The sequence below is a fragment of the Garra rufa genome, chromosome 6, assembly GCF_049309525.1.
Source record: "Garra rufa chromosome 6, GarRuf1.0, whole genome shotgun sequence".
NCBI classification, from domain to species: domain Eukaryota; kingdom Metazoa; phylum Chordata; class Actinopteri; order Cypriniformes; family Cyprinidae; genus Garra; species Garra rufa.
Genome location: NC_133366.1, coordinates 15204057 through 15228607, shown reverse-complemented (window position 1 = coordinate 15228607; position 24551 = coordinate 15204057). Strand labels below are relative to the sequence as shown.

General features: G+C 35.9%; 1 protein-coding gene across 1 annotated transcript in view; it reads right to left on the bottom strand.

Annotated features, from left to right (window-relative positions):
- grin2bb (glutamate receptor, ionotropic, N-methyl D-aspartate 2B, genome duplicate b) overlaps positions 1–22941 on the bottom strand; it is a 57099-nt gene extending 34158 nt beyond the window's left edge. The window contains exons 1-2 of the mRNA XM_073842772.1: positions 22698–22941; positions 21456–21648 (exon numbers count right to left, since the gene is read on the bottom strand). Coding sequence (XP_073698873.1) covers positions 21456–21648; positions 22698–22905 — 401 coding nt within the window. The 5' untranslated portion in view covers positions 22906–22941. The remainder of the gene's footprint in view (positions 1–21455; positions 21649–22697) is intronic.
- Between the last annotated feature and the right edge of the window lie 1610 nt (positions 22942–24551).

Sequence of the window (24551 nt, the reverse complement as noted above, 5' to 3'; positions counted from 1 at the left end):
GTAATGTGTTTTTAGGACAACAGTTTATTTTCCTCAAAAGTTCGAAAGCTTTTCTGTAGCCAAGATGTTCAGAAATTGATTTTTATGAAAAATAAACCTACCCTGACCAATATTATGTATGAGAACCAACTCCAGTGCTCCCTATAGATAAATAAGGAAAAGTGCTAAGATGGATACACTTTTCCATTAATTCGCCCTACTGTGTCAGACACAGAACATAAATATCCCCACAGCAATAAAAGACATCAGCAGTAAAATATCATGAAAGAGAATCACATAGACAAGTCGTTTCCCTTTTCTGCCATCTGGGTGTAAAATTTATGACGTAGAAGAACTGACCCAATTTAGACAGTGACTGTAAATCAGTCTGTAGTCAGGTGCGCGCATGTGTTTGTGCCCTTGAGCGCTGATACGCGCGCAGATTTTCATCATAGCGTGAGTATCATGTATGTGTGTCAACAAGTTTTGTGTCAGAGCCAGTGAAAACTCTCTGCTGCACTCCTCGCTCTCTTGCCTCCATCTGTGGGCTGTTGTCGCTATGACAACAATCGGCCTCATGAAAACTCACCACACAAGAAATAAATATCTGCTCTAAACAAGAGAGAATGAAGAGAAATATGCAAACAAAGAGAGGCTAGAAAGCAGAATGACCAAACAAATAGCATGTCTCATGCATGTACAATACAATGGAGTAGGACTGTGAAGCAGTGTTGTACATCTATACGTACCGAAGCTAATATTAAAAAATGAGCTTCTGGGAGAGGAGGTCTATAACATCTGGAGAAAGCTAACTATTCGCGTATCAATGGCAGTAGCTTGTCTGGCACAGGAGCCTCCAAAAGTATAGTACTGTCTGTGAGGTTCATGAATAAAACAACACTAAGCCCTTCAAATCAAATACTTGAAATTTAGACTATATTTGTTTGCAAAAAATTTCTGACTTAGTCAGAAAACACAGCTACTATTAAATAGCTCATAAATATACCGGTTTGTTTGCTACTTGAACATATCATACAAAGTTAGCAAAAAAGCCTCATTTCCTGCCCCTCAACCCTGGAGTCCATCAAGGCTCGGTATTTGGACTGTTGATTTTTTCCATTTACTTCAGATCACCCTGTAATGCCATCTAATCATAGCTACTTTCGAATAGATGTCAATTTAAAAATACATTGTATGCCCACTGAATGGTGTAGTTATAGCAGGGTTAACGTAATCATGCGATCATCATGTGATTTATTAAATTGGGCCAGTTTATACCATATATCACAGTAGCTCCTCTGGCACAGCTGCCTCCAAAAGTATATTATGTGACTTGAAATCTTGGGATGTTTATGATGTTTATTATTGCTTATATATGTTAATGATGTTTATTATTGCTTACATATGTGTATTTTTCTTATTCTCTTATTTTTATTGTCTGTGCGTTGTTGTCTCTGTCTACTGGAAGCTAATAACACTGAAACAAATTCCTTGTATGTGCAAGCATATTTGGCAATAAAGCTCTTTCTGATTCTGATTCTGAAAAAACTATCTAAGCCCTTTAAATCAAATACTTGCAATTTAGACTACATTTGTTTGCAAAAAATGGACTTAGCTACTTTTGAATAACTTATAAATTTACCAGTTTATTTGCTACTTGAACAGATTATACAAAGTTAGCAAAAAAGCCTAATTTCCTGCCCATCAACCACGGAGTCCATCAAGGCTCTGTATTTGGACCTTTAATTTTTTTTCCATCTACTTCAGTTCACCCTGCAAAGCCATTTAATCATAGCTACTTCTCAAATAGATGTCAATTGAAAATACATTGTATGCCCACTGAGTGGTGTAGTTAGGTGTAGGTGACAACTGCTGAGAGCGGAAACTATGGCAATGCAGGACTGTCAGTCAGCCGCCATGGGCGGGGCCTAAACAATGTGATGTCACACTGCTTAAAGAATCAAAACGGCATGCCTAGTGAGAATGATTTGGATAATGGGGATTAAAAAAAATAAGGAGGGGGTGGATTTTTATCATTGTAGGGTGGTTGTGTTCACGTACTGCCAACACACATTTATGTCAATGTAAAAGTGGATTTTGCATAATAGGTGCCCTTTAACACTACTAAAGACTGACATATACAAACAGCAGTAGTCACTGCAATAGCTGCATGCACATCTGATCCGTTTAACCTACAATCTCCTAGACTTGCACACCATCAATTCCCAGATGGGTGTGTTAGGGCAGTCTGTGCTGATTCCTGACACAAGAAGGTACGTACAACCCCAAACTGCCAACAGATAGAATGAAAGTGAGAGGCTGTGTGTGAAAGAGAGAGGGAGAGAGAGACCCACCAGCATATAAAATGCGTTACCATGGTGCCCACAACCATAGCAATCTCCAAGCAATCTGCTGTGTTGCCATGGGAACAGTAATCTCACCGGAGAGAGTGAGGGAGAAAGAGAGGCAGAGACATGGAGAGAGAGGTAGCATCTTTTGTACTTACAGCGAGACGCATGATGCAGCAGAGACCCATTTATCTGTCGCTATAAATACAAACAGATCGATATTGGACATGACAGCCAAACAGATTTATCGTATCCAACATTTTTCAGTTCTAGCATTGATCTGACATTAGAAAACTCATCTTCAGATTTACCGCACGCCCATTTAAAAGCACAGCCGCTCAAGGATCCATGAATTAGTGGGTCTCACATTCAAGGGTTTCCTCTCATGTTTAATTTTGGACCTGACATAACATCTCCTGGCTTGACACGGTGCCATTTCATGATACTTGTCAAGGCTGTGAAATAGCCTCTCAGGTCAACAGGGAACAGCTTTAACAACCATCGAAAACTTGAGGGAGTGTGAGGACTGTATATGATTATTTCATTAATGTCTAGAGCAGGGGCGTTTTCTCCAAGGAGCAGTGTTGTTATTGTTAACAATTAAACAATAAAATTAGCATGTTAATGCAGGCGATTCATTTTCCAAGTTTAACGGTGTTAAAAATATTTAAGGCAGGGGCGGGGCTAGGGTTGGCCACCCTACTCACTGCTGCTGCTTCTGCCTCTTTTTCTTGACATTTTAGTGTTTATTTAGTCGCAGAACATCATTACGACCACATCAAACAGGAGACTTTTCAGGCACGCACTCATTTTGCCTCAGCTACAGGTGCTAGTCGAACAAGTGTGGGAAAGATACAGGTAACGAGAAGCTTCAATTGAATAACAGTGATGAGATTTTGTCATGCCGTTTGTCAGTAAAAATGAATTGTCCTTTATACTGTGCTCATAGCGTATGCTCTTTAATTGCAAGCACAAATACAGCAGTGAGCGCTGTAGCCTGTATCATTTTATATTAAAGCACAAAATAAACTACAAGCATGTTTGCCAGATCTGTGTCACATTCAGAAGCGGCAGCTCTTAGAGTAATAGCAGCCAAATAAGCTAATAACCCAGCTCCTGTGATGTCTGTTCATCAAAAACTGTTGTGAACACGCTCAGGACAGTTGGACATTGTGGTGGAACAGAGGTACAAACTGATATAAATACTGTTCAGTTTCTTGCATAGACTGATTGTTCCATGTGTTGAGACCTCAATGTTTCATCACGAGCCGCAGGGTTTAATTTGCTTTTGTCTGTGTACGTTTCTTGACTCTTAAAGCCGTGGGTCCCACTGACTGCCATTGTATGACTGACAGACTGCAACGGTTTGAGTTAATCTTTGTTTGTGTTCTACTGAAGACACAAAGTCACCTACATCTTGAATGCCCTGGGGTTAAGCAGATAAACATCAATTTTCATTTTTGGATGAACTATTCCTTTAAGAATTCATCTATATTTAATTAAGAATTTGGTGTTTGATAACTTTATTCAGTTTCTATATTTCCTACTTTATATTTACACAGGTATATATGACATTATTCTAATGGGTTTATGTGAAGATGTTTTAAGTTCACTTAAATTAGAAGTTATTTTTAAAGTCTAATAAATGTTCAAATTGATAGCTCGCAATTATAATGCAATGTTGAATGGATATAGTCAATGGTTAAATATTACGAAAAAAATAACTATTTTCTAGAGACATCAGTAATATTGGTATCAATGATATTCGCCTTCAGTCAAAAAAAAGAAGATGCCATTAAACAAATATAAAAAATAAATTGAATGTGAAATTTTTGGAATATAAAAGAATATTTAAAAACATTATTGTTAATTGGGAATAATCACGATTAATTTCAGGAAAAAAAACGTGCAATTTATTAATTTTTTTTTAAATCAGTTGACAACACTAATACAAATATTATGTTAAAAAAAAAAAACACTGAAAACTAAAAAATACAAGCCAATTCAAAATATCATTAAATACTAAAAAAAAAATAGAAATACCACTAAATAATACAACAGCAAGTAGGCAAGCTTCTTCTCATAAATATTCACACGGTAATGTGAATAGTACGGTAATGCATAAACCACTCATTTTTATAAAGTAACACAGTCCAACAGTAAAACCAGTGTTTCAGACAAAACAAGTTTCAGAAGGAGGCAGTGTGTCTTTTGCCTCCCCTGAGCACACGGCTGTCTTACACGTATTGTTTTTGATGGGATCACTTGGTGCCCTGGGCGAGATAAGGCATGACCAAAAAAAAAAAAAAATGGTGGTAGTTCTTGGTAGTTCTTTACATAAGTATAAGAAGTCCAGGGCTAGTGCTACAGTTTCAGGTTCAAACTTGATTTTTAATTTAACAGCAAAACTGCACCTGAATTTGACATCTAGATTTTTTTTATATATGTGATCCTAGAGCACAAAACCAGTCTTAAGTAGAACGGGTCTATTTGTAGTAATAGCCAAAAATACACTGTATGGGTCAAAATTATAGACTTTTCTTTTATGCCAAAAATCATTAGGAGATTATGTAAAGTTCACATTCCATGAATATATTTTGTAAATTTCCTACCGTAAATATACCAAAACTTAATTTTTTATTAGTAAAACGCATTGCTAAGAACTTCATTTGGACAACTGTAAAGGCGATTTTTTCAATATTTAGTTTTTTTGCACCCACAGATTCCAAATTTTCAAATAGTTGTATCTCGGCCTATCCTAACAAACCATACATCAATTGAAAGCTTTTTTTATTTGCCTTTCAGATGATGTATAAATGTTTTGTGGTCCAGGGTCACATATGAGAAAGGTCATACAAGTTACATAAGGCAGAGTATGTGACCATGAATTTAAAGTAAATGATATATGGAAGGTGCAAATTAATTGGACAAAAGAAATTTGATTGATATGTGTGATGTGACTGCCCGATTACTCTGTCAATGGGATAACGCCCGCTCATCATTATGGCAAACAGCCCACAAATTGGCCTGGCACGGTCAAACCGTTGGAATTGGACGAACTAATTATGAAGTAAACAACTCACCCACTCAGACATCACCACTTCTGATCACATCCGAATCGAAATGAACTTGAAATTACTTTAAATGATCTGTGACTGAGTCGTTTTTTAGTGAGCACTCAACACAGTTAAGTTAATACTGCACCTCCGTGTCGGCAACCTTCATGAGACCAACTGTGTTCAAAGAGGATTAGCTGACTAATGGTCTGAAAATAATGTGACTATTAATAATAACAAACAAATGACACATAAAATACGCTTTTTACTTTATTACTGTAAAATTGCTTTTGAAGCAATACAAAAAGCGTCAACACATTTTAATGACACTTGATTTGACTTGATTTTAATAAACAGTATGAAGACAGTTCACTCAAAAATGAAAATTCTGTGACCATTTACTGAACAATGATGGATACGTTCATACTTGGGTAAACTGTCCATTTAAAAGGGATAGTTTTTTTGTTTGTTTAGTGATCATTGTTCATGAGTTCCTTGTTTGTCCTGAACAGATAAACCGCCCGCTGTTCTTCATAAAACTCCTTCAGGTCCCACAAATTATTTGTGTTTTTAGTATTTTTGTGTATTTTAACCCTTTCCAACAATGACTGTATGATTTTGAGATCCATCTTTTCACACTGAGGACAACTGAGGGACTCATATGCAACTATTACGGAAGGTTCAAACGCTTACTGGTGCTCCAAAAGGAAAAACGATGCATTAAGAGCCAAGGGTGTAAACTTTTGAACGGATGTGTCCATTTTTCTTATTTTTCCTAAATATCTTATTTTTTGCATTTAGTACTGCACTTCAGAAGCTACAGAAGATACTTACATGTTCCCCAGAAGACAAAATAAGTTAAATTTACCCTGATCTTCACATTCAAAAAGTTTTTACCTCCCGGCTCTTAATGCATCGTGTGTCCTTCTGGAGTAAGTGAGCGTTTGAAAACTTTTGAACAGGGTTATTTTTATGAATTCAACTATTATTTTCTTTTGTGGACTATATGTAAACATAGTTTATTTAAAAATATCATATTCAGGTCAGTACTAAATAAAAAATAACATGCATTTTGTATGATCCCTCTTATTTTGGTCAAATACCCTGACAGCACACGTATATCTTAGAAACGTCTATTTGACATCTGCATTTACATCTGCAAGACATAGTTTCCTCACCTGCAATACGTCTATTGGACGTTTCCTATCAGATGTCAAATAGACGTCTATTAGATGTCTTTAAGATGTTTATGAATTAGAATGCATGTAAAACTGACATCTTACAGACGTCTACCAGACGTTTGTACACAGCAGATGCTTTTCCGATAAAGAGATCTTTAACAGACATCTAGCAGACATACGTCTGGGTAATTAACATTTTGTAGATTCTGCAAGGTGTATGTAAACTTTTGACTTTAAACTATATTATGGTACTTGTTTGTTGATAATGTCAGGTAAAAGGTGTTTCATTTGCCTTCAACTTTCTAAACATCAAATGGAGCATGAATTTACAGTACATTTGACTAAAAGTCCTGCCAAGAGGGGGCTTTGCCTTCTCATTTCAGATTTCAGATTTCTAGAGGGAGGGAGGCATGCTTGTTATGAGTCTGCAAGTAATTACAGTGTTTGCCCACCAGCACTGGATTATTTTAATGCATCATCAAGACAGGGGCGACAATAATCTGCAGAGGATTTATAATGCGTAAGGTTTTATGACATTATGATATTGGTTAACCTAAACAGGGTTTCAGCCTAACCGAACACAGATTGAATCATACTTTTGGTATCCCGTATTCAGTGCCACCCACTGTGCGATCTATATACATGAAAGTGGAAGTGGGTATAGGTTTTTCTAAAAGTGTGTGTGTGTTTATGTATGCATTTTTAATTAAAGCAAGTTAGAGGCTCCTGGGTGAACCAGAGATTAATTACCTTTACTTACACAGGACACCATGTAATGATCAAACCCCTTCCCTGGGGAAGCCGGTGGGCCTCGTAACACAGCGATACACCACCGACACTCACACACTCTAATGAATAGACCTAAACACACACACTGATACATAGAAAACACTTTCTCTCAGTGTAAAGCCACACAAACACACCTTTGGGAATTGAGCTGCATGTAAGCTTTAAAGCCAAATATTTTGAAAAGGCACACTGTTAATTTTGTGTTTTGTATTCTGAGAAAGCAAACAATAAATGCAGACAGAAACGAAGATTGTGACAGTGAGTAGAGAATGGAGAGATAGACAGAGAAAGACAAGACCGAAGAGGTCACTGGTGTACAACTGATATCTTGACCTACTTCTGAAGAGTTATTGTCAGCGACTTTCTGCAATGCCCAAAAGCATAATAAAAACATCCATAACCACCTTATTAAACTTTTTGGGCATCAGGTCCGCTGGCCACCCAGTGAACCTGAGAGCAGCAGCCTGAGGGGCTACAATTAACTGAAGTGGAGAATAAAAGCCTGGCAGCTTCACAAGCTTTAAGCACCTCAGAGGAGTCGAAGCATCAGAGAGACAAGCCACACAATCACACATGCCAGGGAAAACACAACATTATACACACACACAAACACACACAACACAGTCAAGCAAGAATGTAACACATTCAAGATTGGGGAAACCATATACACTTGTAGTCAAAAGTTTTTTTTTAATAGTAAGGTTTTTTTTTTCTTCTGCTCCCCAAGCCTGCATTTATTTGATCCTAAGTACAGCAAGAACAGTACACTTTTGAAATAGTTTTACTATTTTCTATTTGAATATATTTTAAAATGTAATTTATTCCTGTGAATTTTTTTGCATCATTACTCCAGCCACATGATCCTTCAGAAATCATTCTGATTTGCTGATTTCAAGAAACAATTATTATTATTATTATTATTATTATTATTATCAATATTTATCTGAAATGAAAAGCTTTTGTAACATTATACACTATACCATTTGAAAGCTTTGAAAAGCTTGGAGTCAGTATAAATTATAAAAAATGAATACTTTTATTAAGCAAGGATGCTTTAAATTAATCAAAAGTAATGATGAAGACACTTATAATGTTACAAAAGTTTTCCATTTCAGATAAATGCTGTTCTTCTGAACCTTCTATTCATCAAAGAAACATGAAACATTTCTACTCAGTAGTTTTCAACGTAATAATAATAATAAATATTTATTGAGCAGCAGATCAGAATATTATAATTATTTCTGAAGGATCATGTGACGCTAAAAATTCAGCTTTGAAATCACAGGAATAAATGACATTTTAAAATAAATTCAAATAGAAAAATGGATATTTTAAATAGTAAAAATATTTCAACATTTTACTGTTTTTGCTGTATTTTGGATAAAATAAAAAAATGCAGGCTTAGTGAGCAGAAGAGACTTCAAAAATCTTACTGTTCAAATACTTTTGGTAGTGTATGTATATAAGTTTAAGATTAAGTCAATACAATAATCACAATATATATTGTAATATTAAATAAGTAAATAAATGCATGCACATTTTAGAAAGGTTGTAAAAATGCTATGGTACCGGTTAATTGGTTAATGGTAAGTTTACTTACACTTGCACAGTGAAAAACTGTAAAAAATATAATAGGGAATTTATTGTAATTATACAATACATCTGAATTAACAGTTTTTGTGAAAAACCTCATAATTTACTGTAAAAAAAAAAACTAATTGATATTCCCTGAATTCTCTGTGTGACACACATTTGTTTTTGTACTAAAATAACTGTTTCTGGTTGAGTTTTCTCATCAGTTGTGTAATTTTTTTACATTTTACTTTTATGCATGTATGTATGTATGTATGTATGTATGTATGTATGTATGTATGTATTTATTTACTTGTAGTAATATTTGTGTGTTATTATATTAGTATTTATTTAAAAGTTGATTAAAATAATAAATAATAAAATCAATTATTTTTTAGTACTGTAAAATTAAGTTCAATTTGTAAACCCACAGCTGCCGTTTCTACTGTAAATTCATTAATTATAAATATTTAAAAGTTAATTCAGTAACGTTCAACCTCATTACCACAGCTTATCTTTTTAAAAATGCAAAACATTTGACAATTATCAAAGGCTGGGTCTATTTAGGAACATGGAAATTAGTAGGGTGAAAATGCTAAAGGGTTTTAGAACATCGATAAGCTTTTATATTTAATGGTATTATATGTGGACCCATTCCAAATATCTATAAATATGTGGGGAACTGTCTTTATAAAAATAAAAATCAAGATTCAGAACAGAAGAACCATTAAATTGATTAAATTAATCATTAAAATGAAACCATGACCCGAATAAAATCAATTATTTATTTTTTCGCAAGAATAACCAACACATGTCCTTGCAATCAATTTATCTGAGATAAGTACACATAACCTCATTTAACCCTGCTCTCAACCTTTATAGGATACATGTATCTCATCTAACCTTCTACAACCATGCCAAAACCTTCAGCTGACCTTCAGAGGAACCCCTTGAGGCTGTCTCAGGCCCTTAACCATCACAGATCATGACCCATCCAGCTGAAAAGCCCTCCATCATCGCTGACAGATCCACCGCAGAGCATGGTGGGTGTTCCAGAATGATAATATAGAATCTTGGAATGCCATTTAAATCGTCTCCATTATGGTGGAAACGGATCATTAGAGTCCTCGAGGGGTTACAGGGTCCGGTGCTTCTCATTCAGCCCACCTCATAACGCTGTCATTCAAAAGCTTCCTGTGTGTGCATGTGCACGTATATGTGAGGTCCCAGGTGTGCACTGCAGGTGATTGAGGAGCCTGCACTCTCAGAGGACTCTAAACAAAACTATTTTCTCCATTTTGTACTTACAGCTACTTTTTCTCCTTCTGTTCCATATTTTGTGTGTTCTGAAGATATTAGCGTCCTTATCTTCTCATCATCCAATTCAAAAATCCACTTCAGCGACTCTAAAGGCTAGCCTAACACATCCGCCTAATTACACAAGTACAACCTTCTTGTTCTTCCAGATACTATGTCCGCTGTGTAATTGTTGTAAATCCACCATTCACAAATTACATAAAACTGTTTTTTTTTTTTTCACTTAATAACTTGCTTCCTTCATCTAAACAAACAAAGCTTTTTGCAACAACACAGCTATATGTCTTCATAATGTCCTCTCTGGGCTACACATGCAGTTCCGGAAACATTATAAATGTTTAATTTAACATTTAAATCAAACCTTAACCGTTATGTTTTATTAATGATCGATGCCGCATTTGTATGCAATGCGTTATTGACTGGCCCACGTCCAAGCTAAGCACTGGAATTAAGTGCTCTTTTACATACATGCCTTAGAAAACAGCTTCTAAAATTAGCATTGAATATTTTAAAGTGTTTTCAGAGATGGCAGAATTAAGTGATCTGAGGATTGCTGAATGTTTTACTGCTAACCAGCCCTGCAACACTTTGTAGACAACTGTATAAAATAAGAGCTCAAAATAAAAATGAGAAAGAATCTTTTAGAAGGAAGTAAACAGACAAAAACCTTAAAGGTGCCATAGAATGGAAAACTGAATTTACCTTGGCATAGTTAAATAATAACAGTTCAGTACATGGACATGACATACCATGAGTCTCAAAGACCATCGTTTCCTCCTTCTTATATAAATCTAGTATTTGCAAAAGACCACCGAAAAATAGGTCAATTCCAACATAACACTGACTGTTACGAAACTTTCCAGAGATTGTTAATAGTTACTAGTGATGGGTCGATTTTGAACGAATCTTTAATGTGACTCGGGAAGAACGAGTCGTCTCGGGAGTGATTCGTTCAGTCGCGCATGCGCAATTGCGCAACTATGAACGAACGACTCAAACCCGAAGACTCGAGAAATGAACTAATCAATTCTGTTTCCGGCTCAGGCAGCATAGGTAAAGCGTATAGGGCTGTCACGTGATGAACGAACGACTCAAACCCGATGACTCGAGAGATGAACTAATCAATTCTGTTTCCGGCTCAGGCAGCATAGGTAAAGCGTATAGGGCTGTCACGTGATGAACGAACGACTCAAACCCAGAGCCATATAAAAAGAGAGTTGCGACACTCCCATAGGCTTCCATAGGAACTGAGGAATGCGGAAGTAAAGCGTGTCATGGAGCGGTCAATAGTTCCAAACAACCAATAGCTCCTCCATTGAAGCCCATTCATTTCAGCGCTTCTCAAGCACAGTCGCAAGTATATTGAAGAAATTACTGCATTTCTTTACATTTTAACGCATCAGTTGACCTCTCGAAAAACTGGCCAATAGTGGTGTTTTATGAAGCGTGTTATAGTTAATGTTTATCGTTAAAAAATAAACAGTTAAACTGTAAATGCAGCTGGATAACGTGAGAAACACCGTAATAGCGACCATAACCAGATACTAGTTGTCATATTTTTATGTTTTTAGTCTTTCTGCAATCTTTCTCTCACTGTAGGAGGTTGAATGAGTTTCAGTAAAGACTGCATTCAAGAAACACGATAAAAATGTATGCTGAATGCAATTCGTTGACTTGTGTTTTTTAAACATTATTTTCATCTTTTCTATTATGTTAAATGCCATTTTTGCTTGCCTTTTATAATATTCACTTATGTTGTATATTTGAATATCATAAAACAAGAGTAAATTACTTTTTTTTTTATTTAACATTAAATCGTTAAATCGAAACATACTGTATAAAAAAAGTGTTTGATCATGTCCAAATACACATGCAGATGTATTTAACCTTAAATATTACACTAACTGTAAGCTAAATACTATATTAGAAAATGTTATCTTTTAAATGGTCAGGATCATTATTGCACATATTAAGTACAAAAAAACCCTCCTCAAAATATTTACTAAATAGAACTTAACTATATATATTACAGTTATTTAATTGAATAAAAGTTACACTTAAGGTGTTTGGTCACATTTGACTGCCAAAGAGTATGAGAACATATTAATTATGTCTCTTTATCACTCCCCAGAATAAAATGCGATTGTAAAGGGTATTCAGAGAAGTTATCAATACACAATCAATGCACATTATGTGTTAATAATTACTCGAAATTGCTGCAAATATAGTAAAACTGCTGTCTATCTTATTTAACTCCATTCAAACACATTGACAGCGCGGAGCTGTTTGGAACTATTGAGAGCTCCATGAACCACGTGACCGTGCGGCGGCGAGATCAAAGCGTGTCGCAACTCTCTTTTTATATGGCTCTGCTCAAACCTGTACAGATAGAGGTGAGGGAGCTAATCATAGACTGAAGACCCAGGTAAACAATGAATTAAACTTTTCTTTTTCTAATAGTATTATAGTTTTGTCTTGTTTATAGTGTAATCAATGTTTGTACAAGCAGTACATGTGTTATGGAAGTAACACGTAGCTTTTTAATTATTATTTAATTATATTTTAGTAAAATGAACGAAATGACTCGAAAAAAGATTCGTTCATTTTGCTGAAGGAGACTCAAAGATCCGAGTCGGTAAAATGATCCGAACTTCCCATCACTAATAGTTACGCCTCCAACATTTGCATCGCCCAATCATCGGTAACGTCAGTACATCAGTAAAACCAGAGCCATACATCTCTCTGTATGGCTCTGAGTAAAACAAGGCAAGCCACAGAAGGGACACGGTTAGCTTAATGCTAGCGCTAGCCTGTTACATTGCAATACATAGAATTTCACTTACCACATAAACAGAGAGATGCCTGCGCTGATGATGGTGAATGATGGAGAAATAACTGCCTGATGATGGCGAATGATTTACAGATCTTGAGAATCATTGATGAGCAGCTCAACTTGTGTGGTAGGCTAAGAAGCACTCCCTCTGCATTATAACGTTACACAGAGCACATGGATCACTGCAATGAGACTAAAATGTCGGCGATTCAAAACGGCAGATTCAACAAACCGCATATTAGAAAAGCGGCTAGAGCTCCTGATTAAATATATATTTTTATCCATGTGCGAGCTATTGAGCTCTGTGAAACAGCCAATCAGAGCAGAGCTCATTAATATTCATGAAGCTTCCAAATAACAGAGCATTTCATTCCAGGGGCAAATGCTAGGGTTGTAAATGGACCTGTAAAACCATTTCTGGAGATTTTTTGCCCTTTCCTATGCCAAAATACCTTCTATGTAGATATCAGAGAACAATTTAAAATATTCTCTCAATGCATTCTATGGCACCTTTAAAAAAAACAGATGAATGAAGACATTGTTGGGGAGAGCAGGAATAACTGAAATGCTCAATAAGTACTATAAATAATGTTTTAATAAATGCAGCAAAAGAAAAGAAGTCTCTTACACTCACCAAGGCTGCATTTCTTCGATAAAAAGCAAAGTAAAAACAGTAATACTGTGAAATAATATTACTATACAGTGGGGATTAAAATCAGAGAACTTTTGTTAACCTTCATTCTTCATATTGTTAATCTTCATCACTCATAATTTGAAGGAATATTAGCTGTAGCACTGTTCTCCTAACATGTTTGATGAAATATCCAAGGCAGTGATTAAAATTAGCAAACTATGTAGCACGAAAAAAGATTACAACTAAAATTTTAGAGGGTCACAGCTGTCGGAAATTAGTAGGAAGTGTATATGCCCTTGCTTTGAATGATTTCAGCACATCTGCGGCTGCAGAACATCACTAGTTTCTTACACTGCGCTTGTGTGATCTTCATCCACTCTTCTACATTCTTTTATACCTTGGTAACTGTAGTGTGTTTCTTAGCCATAACTTTGTCGTTAAGGATTTTCTAGAGACTTTCAATCAGATGTAGATCAGGACTCTGGCCCAGAAATTTCATTATTTCAGTGTTCATAGCTTCAAGGAACCTATTTTGCAGTGTGATGGGGGCATTGTCTTGCATGAAAATCACAGGTTGATTAGGAGATGCTTGCAAGGAAGGAACTGCATGTTACTGAAGGATGATCTGGTAAACATTTGTATTCAATCTACCCAACTCCTGCTGGAAAAAACATCCCCCAAACCATGACACTTCCTTCTCCACTTTTCACTGACTTCTTTATGTACTTTAGCATCAGTCTTTCCCCAGTTTGACGCCAAACAAAATGTTTCCTAAATAAACTAAACTTGCTTTCACTAACTTTGAACTAGTTCTCCTGTCTCCACACATGCTCCTCAGCAAAGGTGAGCTTAGCCTATTGATTCTTTCTGCTGATGAGAGGTTTGGTCACTGGAGAGTGCACTTTCAGTCCGACTTCTTGTAAACATGCCAAGACAGATCCTTACGGTGTGTTCACACGGGGCGTAAGCGTCAACGCTTAACGGAAGGCGTGGCTGACGTTTATGGTCATAGCAGCGTCAGCCAATGAAATGCTGCTCTTGAACAGGATGAACGTGATTGGCTGCCGCCTGGCCACTGTATTTGCATAGAGCGATCTGATTGGCTGACGCGGCGCTTCACTGGCGTTGCTCGCGGCAGAAGTTGAAAATTTCTCAACTTCTGCCACGAGCAACGCGAGTGAAGCGCCGCCGACGGATCCACAATTCCTTTCGGCAAAGCTTGTCGTCACCCATTCAAAGTCAATGGGAAGCGTTGACGCTTGCGCCCCGTGTGAACACACCGTTACCCTGTACAGCACTGAACTGGCAAGCAATTCCAGCTACAGTGCTGAACCGATTACCCATTGACACATTGTCCTGTCATTTTTGTGCATTTGTCTTATGTGGACAACCGTTTGCCATCTTGCAAACTCAGTGAAAATTGGAAGAATGCTGCCAGTTAAAGGAACCGTATGTAAGAAATTTATGTCAGTTAATCATAAAATGGCCCTGACATGTCACTAGACATTAAGAAATCATGTTCATTTCAAATACTTATATCACTGACAACAGTGGTCCGGCCAGGATATTGTCATTTAAAAGTGAGAGTTGCAGCCCTCAACTGATGTTATTGTTGTCATTTTGTGTTTTGGTCTGAGGCGCCACCCTCCAGCTATCTACCAATCACGAAGTCAGTAGAGTTTTGTGATCCGGGTTGCCAGCTCTGTTACAGCTGCGGCTATACGAACGTGTCGGATAAAACATGTATAACGTTACGAAACCTAAAAGACCTCGTTATGAATCCGAAATACGTCGTGACAAAGTCCGAAATAAAAATAGGATTTGTATAGGATATGCCTTTGAAAGATGGAGTCGGCTGAAAACGGAGAAGAATTTGAAGATAGACGCCATCGTTGGTAATTTTCTCCTGGACAGCTAAGATTCATCTATGTTTGGCTAACTTTGCTTCCGTACACAGTGGATTTCCCACGGTTGGTCGTGCAAAATGCGTTCATAAAAAGCTTTATATCGCACCACTAGCAGGGTATGAAAACAATCTATGTTCCGACTGAAATGTGGTATTACAGTACATCTTTACGAAATATTTGGCTAATCGCCATCTGTAAAATTTTGCGATACATAATTAGTTCGCAAAACATCTCTTGTGAAGCATAAACATAATTAACAGAAGAAAAACAAATTACTGTGTAGGACTCGTCACTTGAAGCTCCTTGTAGCACTAGCAGCCTACTCCTGCAGCTTAGCTGGCAACCTCGAGTCAGGGGGGAGCGGGAGGGGATACACCGTTCTACAGTATTTTGAAAGTGATTGCAGTACCAGTTTTGGCCGCAATCCTACATACGGTTCCTTTAAATAGGGTTTGACATATAATTAAGAAAATTAGCACCAGTTGCCAGATTAACACCAATAACTTGGTAGTATCTGTAAGTTTTTATACTGTGCTTCAGAATACATTTCATTCATTAAATATGCCTAAAAACTGCCCTTCTACTTCTGTTAGTATAACTTCAAATAGAACTAAGCAGTGACCTTGACATTTAGGAAATTGCAGGTTGTTCTCTAATTTTGATCTCCACTGTATGTTTTCTAGTTTATATATTTTAAAATTTAATTTATTCCTGTGATGCAAAGTGGAGTTTCAGCAGCCATTACTCCAGTCTTCAGTAATCATCCTTTAGAAATCATTCTAATACACTGATTTGGTAAATATTACAGGTTTGGTAATATTTTTTGACAAACTATTTCAAGTGAACAATCTATCAGTTAAAAGTCTAATGCAATTGAGTTTAAAATGAATTAAATCATACATGATTTAAAATTTGTGACCCTGGACCACAAACCCAATATTAAGTAGTACGGGTATATTTGTAGCAAAAGCCAAAAAATACATTGTATGGGTCAAAAATGATGCATTACTAAGAACTGTATTTGGACAAATTTAAAGATGTTTTCTCAGTATCTTGATTGTTTTGCACCCTCAGATTCAGTGGCGGCTACTGGTCTGTCAAATAGGGGAAGCTCATTTTCGGCCTACATCATAAAATTGTCTATTTATTTAAAAGTAAATTCTGCCCTACGTTCCTTTTCAAGAAAATGGTCTGTGACCCTGTCGTACCAACTAGGCGTCTTTTCCAGTGACTTTTCGTGTGCAGTTTCACCCACGACGCTAGCCTAGCCTACTATATGAATGAATGAATGAACGATCTAAAAAAAATATTAAACTCTGTAAAAGTGAAACAAGGAATGTGGTGTATAATTGTGTGAAATGTATGATGAAAATCAAGCAATTTCGCCAAGCAAATATAAAGAAATAGGTTGCAGCAGTTTTTATTTTGACTGAACTTGAGAAATCCACGATGGGACTGAGCGCGAATAGCTTCAGCGATTCCTTATAGTACAAAATCGCTGTCAGTCAAAAGGAGATGCAATCTTTCGACAGACCTTCCAATCATCACGCAGAAGCTCGGAGTCCAGGCCAGCCCACTCCTCATTCACCCCCAGAGATGCTGAGCGTCCGTGGGCGGGACATAATCGCAGCGTTTATCCAATGACCGTCTAGTTTCAAAGCACTGAAAAAAAACGTTCAAAGCAGCCCCATTGAAGTCAATGGACGCTGGGCTTCAATGGGGAAATGCACTGTGACGCTACGGGAATGTATGAGAAAAATATCAAGTCAGCCGACCTGCTATATCTAACTGATTCTGAACGAACTCGTCTTTGAGATGAACGTTTTCTAACGCATTTTTAGTCAATAAAATGTTAATACAATAGTACGTAATTTGACCATTAATTTTGTGACATTATAGGGGAAGCTGAGCTTCCCTTGCAGTCTTAAAGAAATCGCCACTGCTCAGATTCCAGATTTTCAAATAGTTGTATCTCGGCCAAATATTGTTTTATCTTAACAAACATTAACTGTTATACCTTATGGCTGGTTTTGTGGTCCAGGGTCACATTTGGTTGTTTTTGGGCCTGATATGGTATTAATGGTCTATACAGTATACAGTACACAACTGTAACAGTCTCTTCTAAACTAGGTGAGTCCAACGTCTGTTCTGCTGAAATTGGCACATGACGAATACACAGAGGGAGCCCAGCATACGTGTGCCACAACTGTTCATATTAAAGTCTGGATGAGAGGTAGATTTTAATTTATCACTGTTGCATTTCGAGATTGTCTCTGGGGTTTAAAGTTTATTACATTAAAAGACGAATTAGAGAGCCTACAATTACCAGTCTAGGTGACAGGTAACAATGCACTTGTGTGTAATGGTATCCAGTTCAATAAGGTAATAGATTTAATTGACGCAGGTAATGATTGCTGATGTGTCAACAATGTTTGTGGCAAAATTGTGAAGCTTTAGGCTAAATGTTCCCTGGATCAATGAGCAAAAACCCAAAAGTGTTACAATTATCCTCCTCTGCCTTATGTTTGTATGTGCGTGAGAGTTAATCAAGGGAGGGGACAGGAAGACAGGAAGAAAGAGAGAAAACTCGACGCAGAAAAGAGAGAAAGAGAGAGAGAGGCCAGGCTCCCACTGTTGTTCCATTCGGCTTCCTAATCCTGCTCTGCCTCGAGCATTCAATTAACTCCTCACCAGCAGATCAAATGACTGGCTAAAAGAGAGTGTGACCGAGCCTAAACGCTAATTAATACTTAGGAATCAATGCCCCTCAATAGTAAATGTCAAATAACAGTACAAGAGAGAACAGAGCAGTTCAGATGAAAAGCTCACTTTTGTATTACAATGGATATTTATGTTTCTAAGATGAAAATAACAGCCGGGCCGGTACAGACACGTGGGCGCGGGCTGAATGTCAGAGGAGACATAATGGGGAAAGAAAAGTGAAAGGTGCTCTGTGCCAGACGCTTCAGCGAGGAGCTACAGCAGACCCACATTACCAGTAATATACTCTCTTTTTCTCTTTTGTTGTCCATTTGTCACTCTCACTCGCTCTTTCTCTAGCAGGTGTTAAAGCTACAGTATGGCTATTATAGAATGTTGCTCAATCTAGGACTCTCTTTACACCTGCTATTAGGATCCAATTGGCTGATCCAATCCCAAATGGTTAGGAGAGACGGATCACCAGACAACATGATTTTAAATTCATGACTCCACAAATAAATGCAGGATCATTATAAACTAAAGCATTTTTGCACTACATTTTCATTATACGGTGGTTAAAAATTTACCTTGCAGAATCTGCAAAATGTTAATTATATTGCCAAAATAATAGGGATCATACAAAATGCGTGTTATTTTTTATTTCGTACTGACCTGAATACGATATTTCACATAAAAGATGTTTACATATAGGCCACAAGAGAAAATAATAGTTAAATTTATAAACATTCAAAAGTTTTCATACACTTGATTCTTAATACTGTGTTGTTGCCTGAATGATTTTTTTTTGCTTAGTGATAGTTGTTCATGAGTCCCGTGTTTGTCCTGTTCTTCAGAAAAATCCTTCAGGACTCAAAAATGTTTTGGTATTTCAGCATTTTTGTGTATTTGAACCCTTTCCAACAATGACTGTATGATTTTGAGATGCATCTTTTTTTGTAATAGTTGCATATAAGTCCCTCAGTTGTCCTCAAAATCACACAGTCATTGTTGGAAAGGGTTCAAATATCAGGTAATAATCAGGTAAGAACACAATATTAAGAATAAAGTGTATTTTGAACAGTAATTTTTATAAATAAAACTATTATTTCCTAAGTTTCAGTGGTTAAAATTAATTTTACAGTGATGCAGCAGTATAACTCTAACCTTTCATCGTGTTCCCATCATTTACTGGCAACTACTTCTCAAATCTTGCTGAGTTTAAAATACCCAGATGTACCCACATTCATTTGGACCATCTTGTGCCTCTGGTTCACAATTTGTAAGTATGATTAATTATTTATGTATTTATTTTATATCAAGCATGCAAAACACATAGTTCTGTGCTGTATATGATGTACGCCCAGTGCACCTCCAAAGCAAAATTAGAACATTTAAAACAGCATAATTTAATGCACCATTTATTAAAATAAAAAATTCAGGAAAAATATTAATATTGCGAAAAATCCTAACAATTTAAAGTAACTTGTTCCTGTTATCACAAATCCAACCTCTGTCGTTTTTCACATTCATCTTTAGACATCTGCATCAACTTTGCCTCTCATACTCCATTTCCCATAACCCCTTGTTAGGTGAACTGTCACCTGTTTCTAATCAGGAGGACTATAAATGTTGCACTCAAACACACTTACATTGTGAAGTATTGTTTTGCTATTACGGACTCTACCAAGTGGTTTCTTGTTTTCCTTGCCCAGTCTTGTCACATTCCTTGCCTTTTTTATGTTTTGACCCTGGACTGTTCCTTTGTTTTTCATCGATAGCTGCCTGCCCTGACCATTGCCTGTTTTATGGATTTTTCTTTTTGCCTTGCCTTGGATGTTACTGTTTGCTGGTATTTTGACCCTGCCTGTTTTGACTACGCTCTTAAAATAGAAGTTCACTTCTAGAACAAACATTTACAGATAATGTACTCACCCCCTTGTCATCCAAGATGTTCATGTCTTTCTTTCTTCAGTCATTAAGAATATTTTGAGGAAAACATTTCAGGATTTTTCTCCATATAGTGGACATTTTATGGTGCCCCGAGTTTGAACTTCCAAAAGGAAGTTTAAATGCAGCTTCAAAAGATCCCAAATGCAATTGTAAATGTCCCAGCTGAAGAAGAAGGGTCTTATCTAGCGAAACGATTTTTTTTATTTTTTTATTACAATTTATGTACTTTTTAACCCTCAAACGCTTGCCTTGTCTTGCTCTGCCTGAACTGTTTTTTTCTGGTTCAAGACAGTGTATGTCGAAAAACTCTCATCTTATTTTCTCCCTCAACTTCAAAAAACATTTCAAAATCATCCTACATCACTGCAATAGTACCAATTCAGTGTTTGCAAAGTGAACATGCAAAAAAAGGTAAAACAGCGATGTAGGACGATTTTGAAGTTAAGGGAGAAAATGAGATGAGTTGTAGACGACCCTAACTGTCTTCAACCGGGAGTTTGAGGTTAAAAAATATAAATCGTAATTGAAAATAAATAATAATAATATCGTTTCGCTAGATAAGACCCTTCTTTCTCAGCTGGGATTGTTTACAACTGCATTTGGGATAGTTTGAAGCTGCGTTTAAACTGCATTTTGAAAGTTCAAACTTAGGGCACAATTGAAGTCCACTATATGGAGAAAAATCCTGAAATGTTTACCTCAAAAATCATAATTTCTTTACGACTGAAGAAAGAAAGACATGAACATATTGGATGACTTATTATGCTTAATGCTTAATATTTTTGTGGAAACTGTGATGCATGTTTTTTAGGATTCTTTCATGAATATCGAGTGCAAACTCTACCCCTGCTGAACAAAAGTATTACATTTCTTTCAAAAGAAAAAATTCTTACTGACCCCAATTTTTTTAACAGTACTGTATGTCAGTTCACCAGTAAAATGTAATTTAAAGATCTGTCTCTTATAGTACCTACAGCATCCAACCATGGTGTGTACGTATGCGTGTACAGTATGTTTGTGCACCTGTCTATGGCTCTTTACCCTTTTCAAAACACTCCATTAGTTCAGAAACCCTCCTGAGCAGGTGTTGTAAGTGTGTGTATGCCAGCAAGACTGCCTGTGTACGTGTATGATTGCAGACCCCAGATGTCAGTGTTTGAACCCTGGCACCCCGCTAAGCCTGACTCACCTCAGCACCTCGTTGGGGTTTCCTGACTTGCTGCCTTTCTTGTCAGGTGTGCCGTGGCATCCAGACTTAAGCAGCGTGTGAGGACCCCGATCCAGCATCATTGTGGAGGTTGCCATGGCGATTATGGCTACAGCATCACGCACTCGAGCCTCCAGTCCATAGTCCCACTCATCGTAGGAAACAGAGATCAAACCTGAGATAAAAGAAGTGTAGATTCAGTATTTGAAACAATCATCTGAAATAATTCAGACAATCATCTGATACTTTACAATTTTTTGATGTTTTTGTAATTATATATATATATATATATATATATATATATATATATATATATATATATATAATATTATAATATTTATTTTTTTTTTAGTGCTGGGCAACGATTAATTGTGATTAATCGCATCCAAAATAAAAGTTTGTGTATTGTGTGTATATTTATAGTCATATAATTTATATTGTATATATAAATATATTTGATATATAAACGTAACATATTTCTCTTAAATATATACATGCATGTGTGTGTATTTAGATATACATAACAAATATACACAGCACACATATATTATGTATACAAACCTTTTATTTTGAATGCATTTAATCTGTAATATATATACACACACATTTAATATATAAACATAACATATTTTTTGTAAATATATACATGCAAGTGAGTGTATTTATATATACACTCAACTAAAATATTTTTACTATTTTTCTGAATTTTAATTACCAAAAACTATTTTAATAGTTACAGTTTTAACAATAACAATACTGGTTCATATTATAGATAATAATAATAATAATAATAATAATAATAAAACTGTTAAGTTGTTAATTATCGATGGCCAATAATAAAAAAAAAACTGTTTATATAAAAAAATAAACAATGTAGTCTAAAATTCAATTAAAACCTGAATAAAATTAATTGGTATCACAACATTATAATGTACGGTATAAAAACTGAAATTATTTTAAGATTTTACAAAGATTAGATCATCTCAAATATTTTGATACACTGACAAAAATGGTGTAAAAACTATTTAATTTAACATTAAATTTTGAAAACAAACACAAAGAAACATCATGTAACACTGAATTAAGCATGACATTTGGAAGCAGAAAAACTGAAAATGTATTTTCTTATAAAAAATACTCCAATATTTATTTACAACTATGAAATATTTACAACTATTTTTTACAGTGTAATCCAAATTTTAATCCAAATTCTTCTTTTCTTACCTGTTGGAAAGACGCTGGGTACATTATCTGCATCCCCTGTCACCAGAGATGGTACAATCCAGGTGTAACCGTAACCAGTGAGGCCGACAGAATGTGCCACCTCAAAAATGGTCATGGCTTCTTCTTTAGTGCAGTACAGAAGTATAACAGGACTTTGGAGCTTCTTCATCTGGTTCTGGATCTTTGAGTCGCCATCATCAACTGACATGTCCAACAGCAGCACCTCTTCTAGCTCCCAGCCAACAAAACTGTTCTCGACTGTGCTCCGGATCTGGATGAAGGCAAAACAGACAAAGAAAGATGAAAAACGGCATGTCCCGTAACACCCTCCTGCTGCCTCCAGCTCTCCCAAAACGGTTCGCTTTTGTTCTTTAGAGAGAAGAGAAGAGAGAGTTTAAAAAGAAAACTGCCCAAAAAGACAAAGAGAAACAGAAAGGGAAAGCTAAATTTTCATTTAAAGGAATAAATGAAAACACTAATCATAAAAAGTGAAGTTCCCATCATGCACTTCTTCCAGATACCAGCCCAGCAAACTTTTTTTTCTCTCTATGATTTGTAATGAAGCAAACCTAACCCACATTTCAAATGCACCGAAATGTTCTGCTCTGTTCTGTCTGAGGAGACAGAGTGAAATTAAACTGCATTTCCTCATAACAAATTGTTCAAACACAGGTCCACAGAGATGCTTTCCATTATAATCTACTGCAGTCAGAACTAGAGGAAGATGAAATTATCCTATCCACATTTCTGATGATGCACATTTCTGTATTGCACAATATTTCCAGCCAATTTGACAGACTTGCAAATTGCACTGACAGTATCATTACACACATGCAGTCAAGTGTAGTGTGAGCATCCGGTACCACGGGGGTAAACCTACAAAAAATGACTGTGATGGTCCCTGGTACACTGATACTTTTACATTTCAATTCCATAGTACTGAATGATCACTATATGTGACCACAAAACCTTAAGTTGCAACTTTAAGCCAACAATACATTGTATGGGTCAAATTATTTACTTTTATGCCAAAAATCATTAGGATATTGAGTAAAGACCATGTTCCATAAAAATATTTTGTAAATTTCCTACCGTAAATATATCAAAACTTAATTTTTAATTAGTAGCTAAGACAACTTTACTTTTATTCTCTCAATATTTAGTTTTTTTGCACCCTTAGATTTTAGATATTTAAATAGTTGTATCTCGGACAATATATAACTGTAAAAAAAAAAAAAAATTACCCTTATGACTGATTTTGTGCTTCAGTTTTTGTTTTTTTTTATCATGTTTTAATCAATTAATGTCCCAGTCACGTGTTCTTAGTTAAATAAACATTAGGCTACTTGCACTAAAACAATTCTCATTTATATTTTTACAGGTACAATGTAATCAATATTCTATTCATTAAATCCAAGAATGAATCTCATTAAGTCCAAAATAATAACTCAAGGCAGTAACAATTTAAACAACATATTTTATTTGTGAGCGTATGTTCAGCTATTCTTTTTATTAATTTACTTTTTATTTAATTGAACTATTTTTGAAGTTTTCGGATCATCAGTCATCAATGCTCTGTAAATATTAGTCACAGAAACAGATTTACTTTAAATTTAACCAAACTGATTACTCACTAAAAACTTCCACAGATTTTCATGTCTTTATTAAGCCTTATTTTAACAAAGTGGTTATATCTATGTGTGTGAGTTGTCTATATACTTTTTTTTTAAACTAGTCTTCCCATGTGCACCATTATATTGTTCATTCAGACTGATTCGCAATCGAGGAACGTTAACGAACACAGGAGGCGGGATTTATCACATGAACCAATCACAGCCAATCATAACTAGTCAT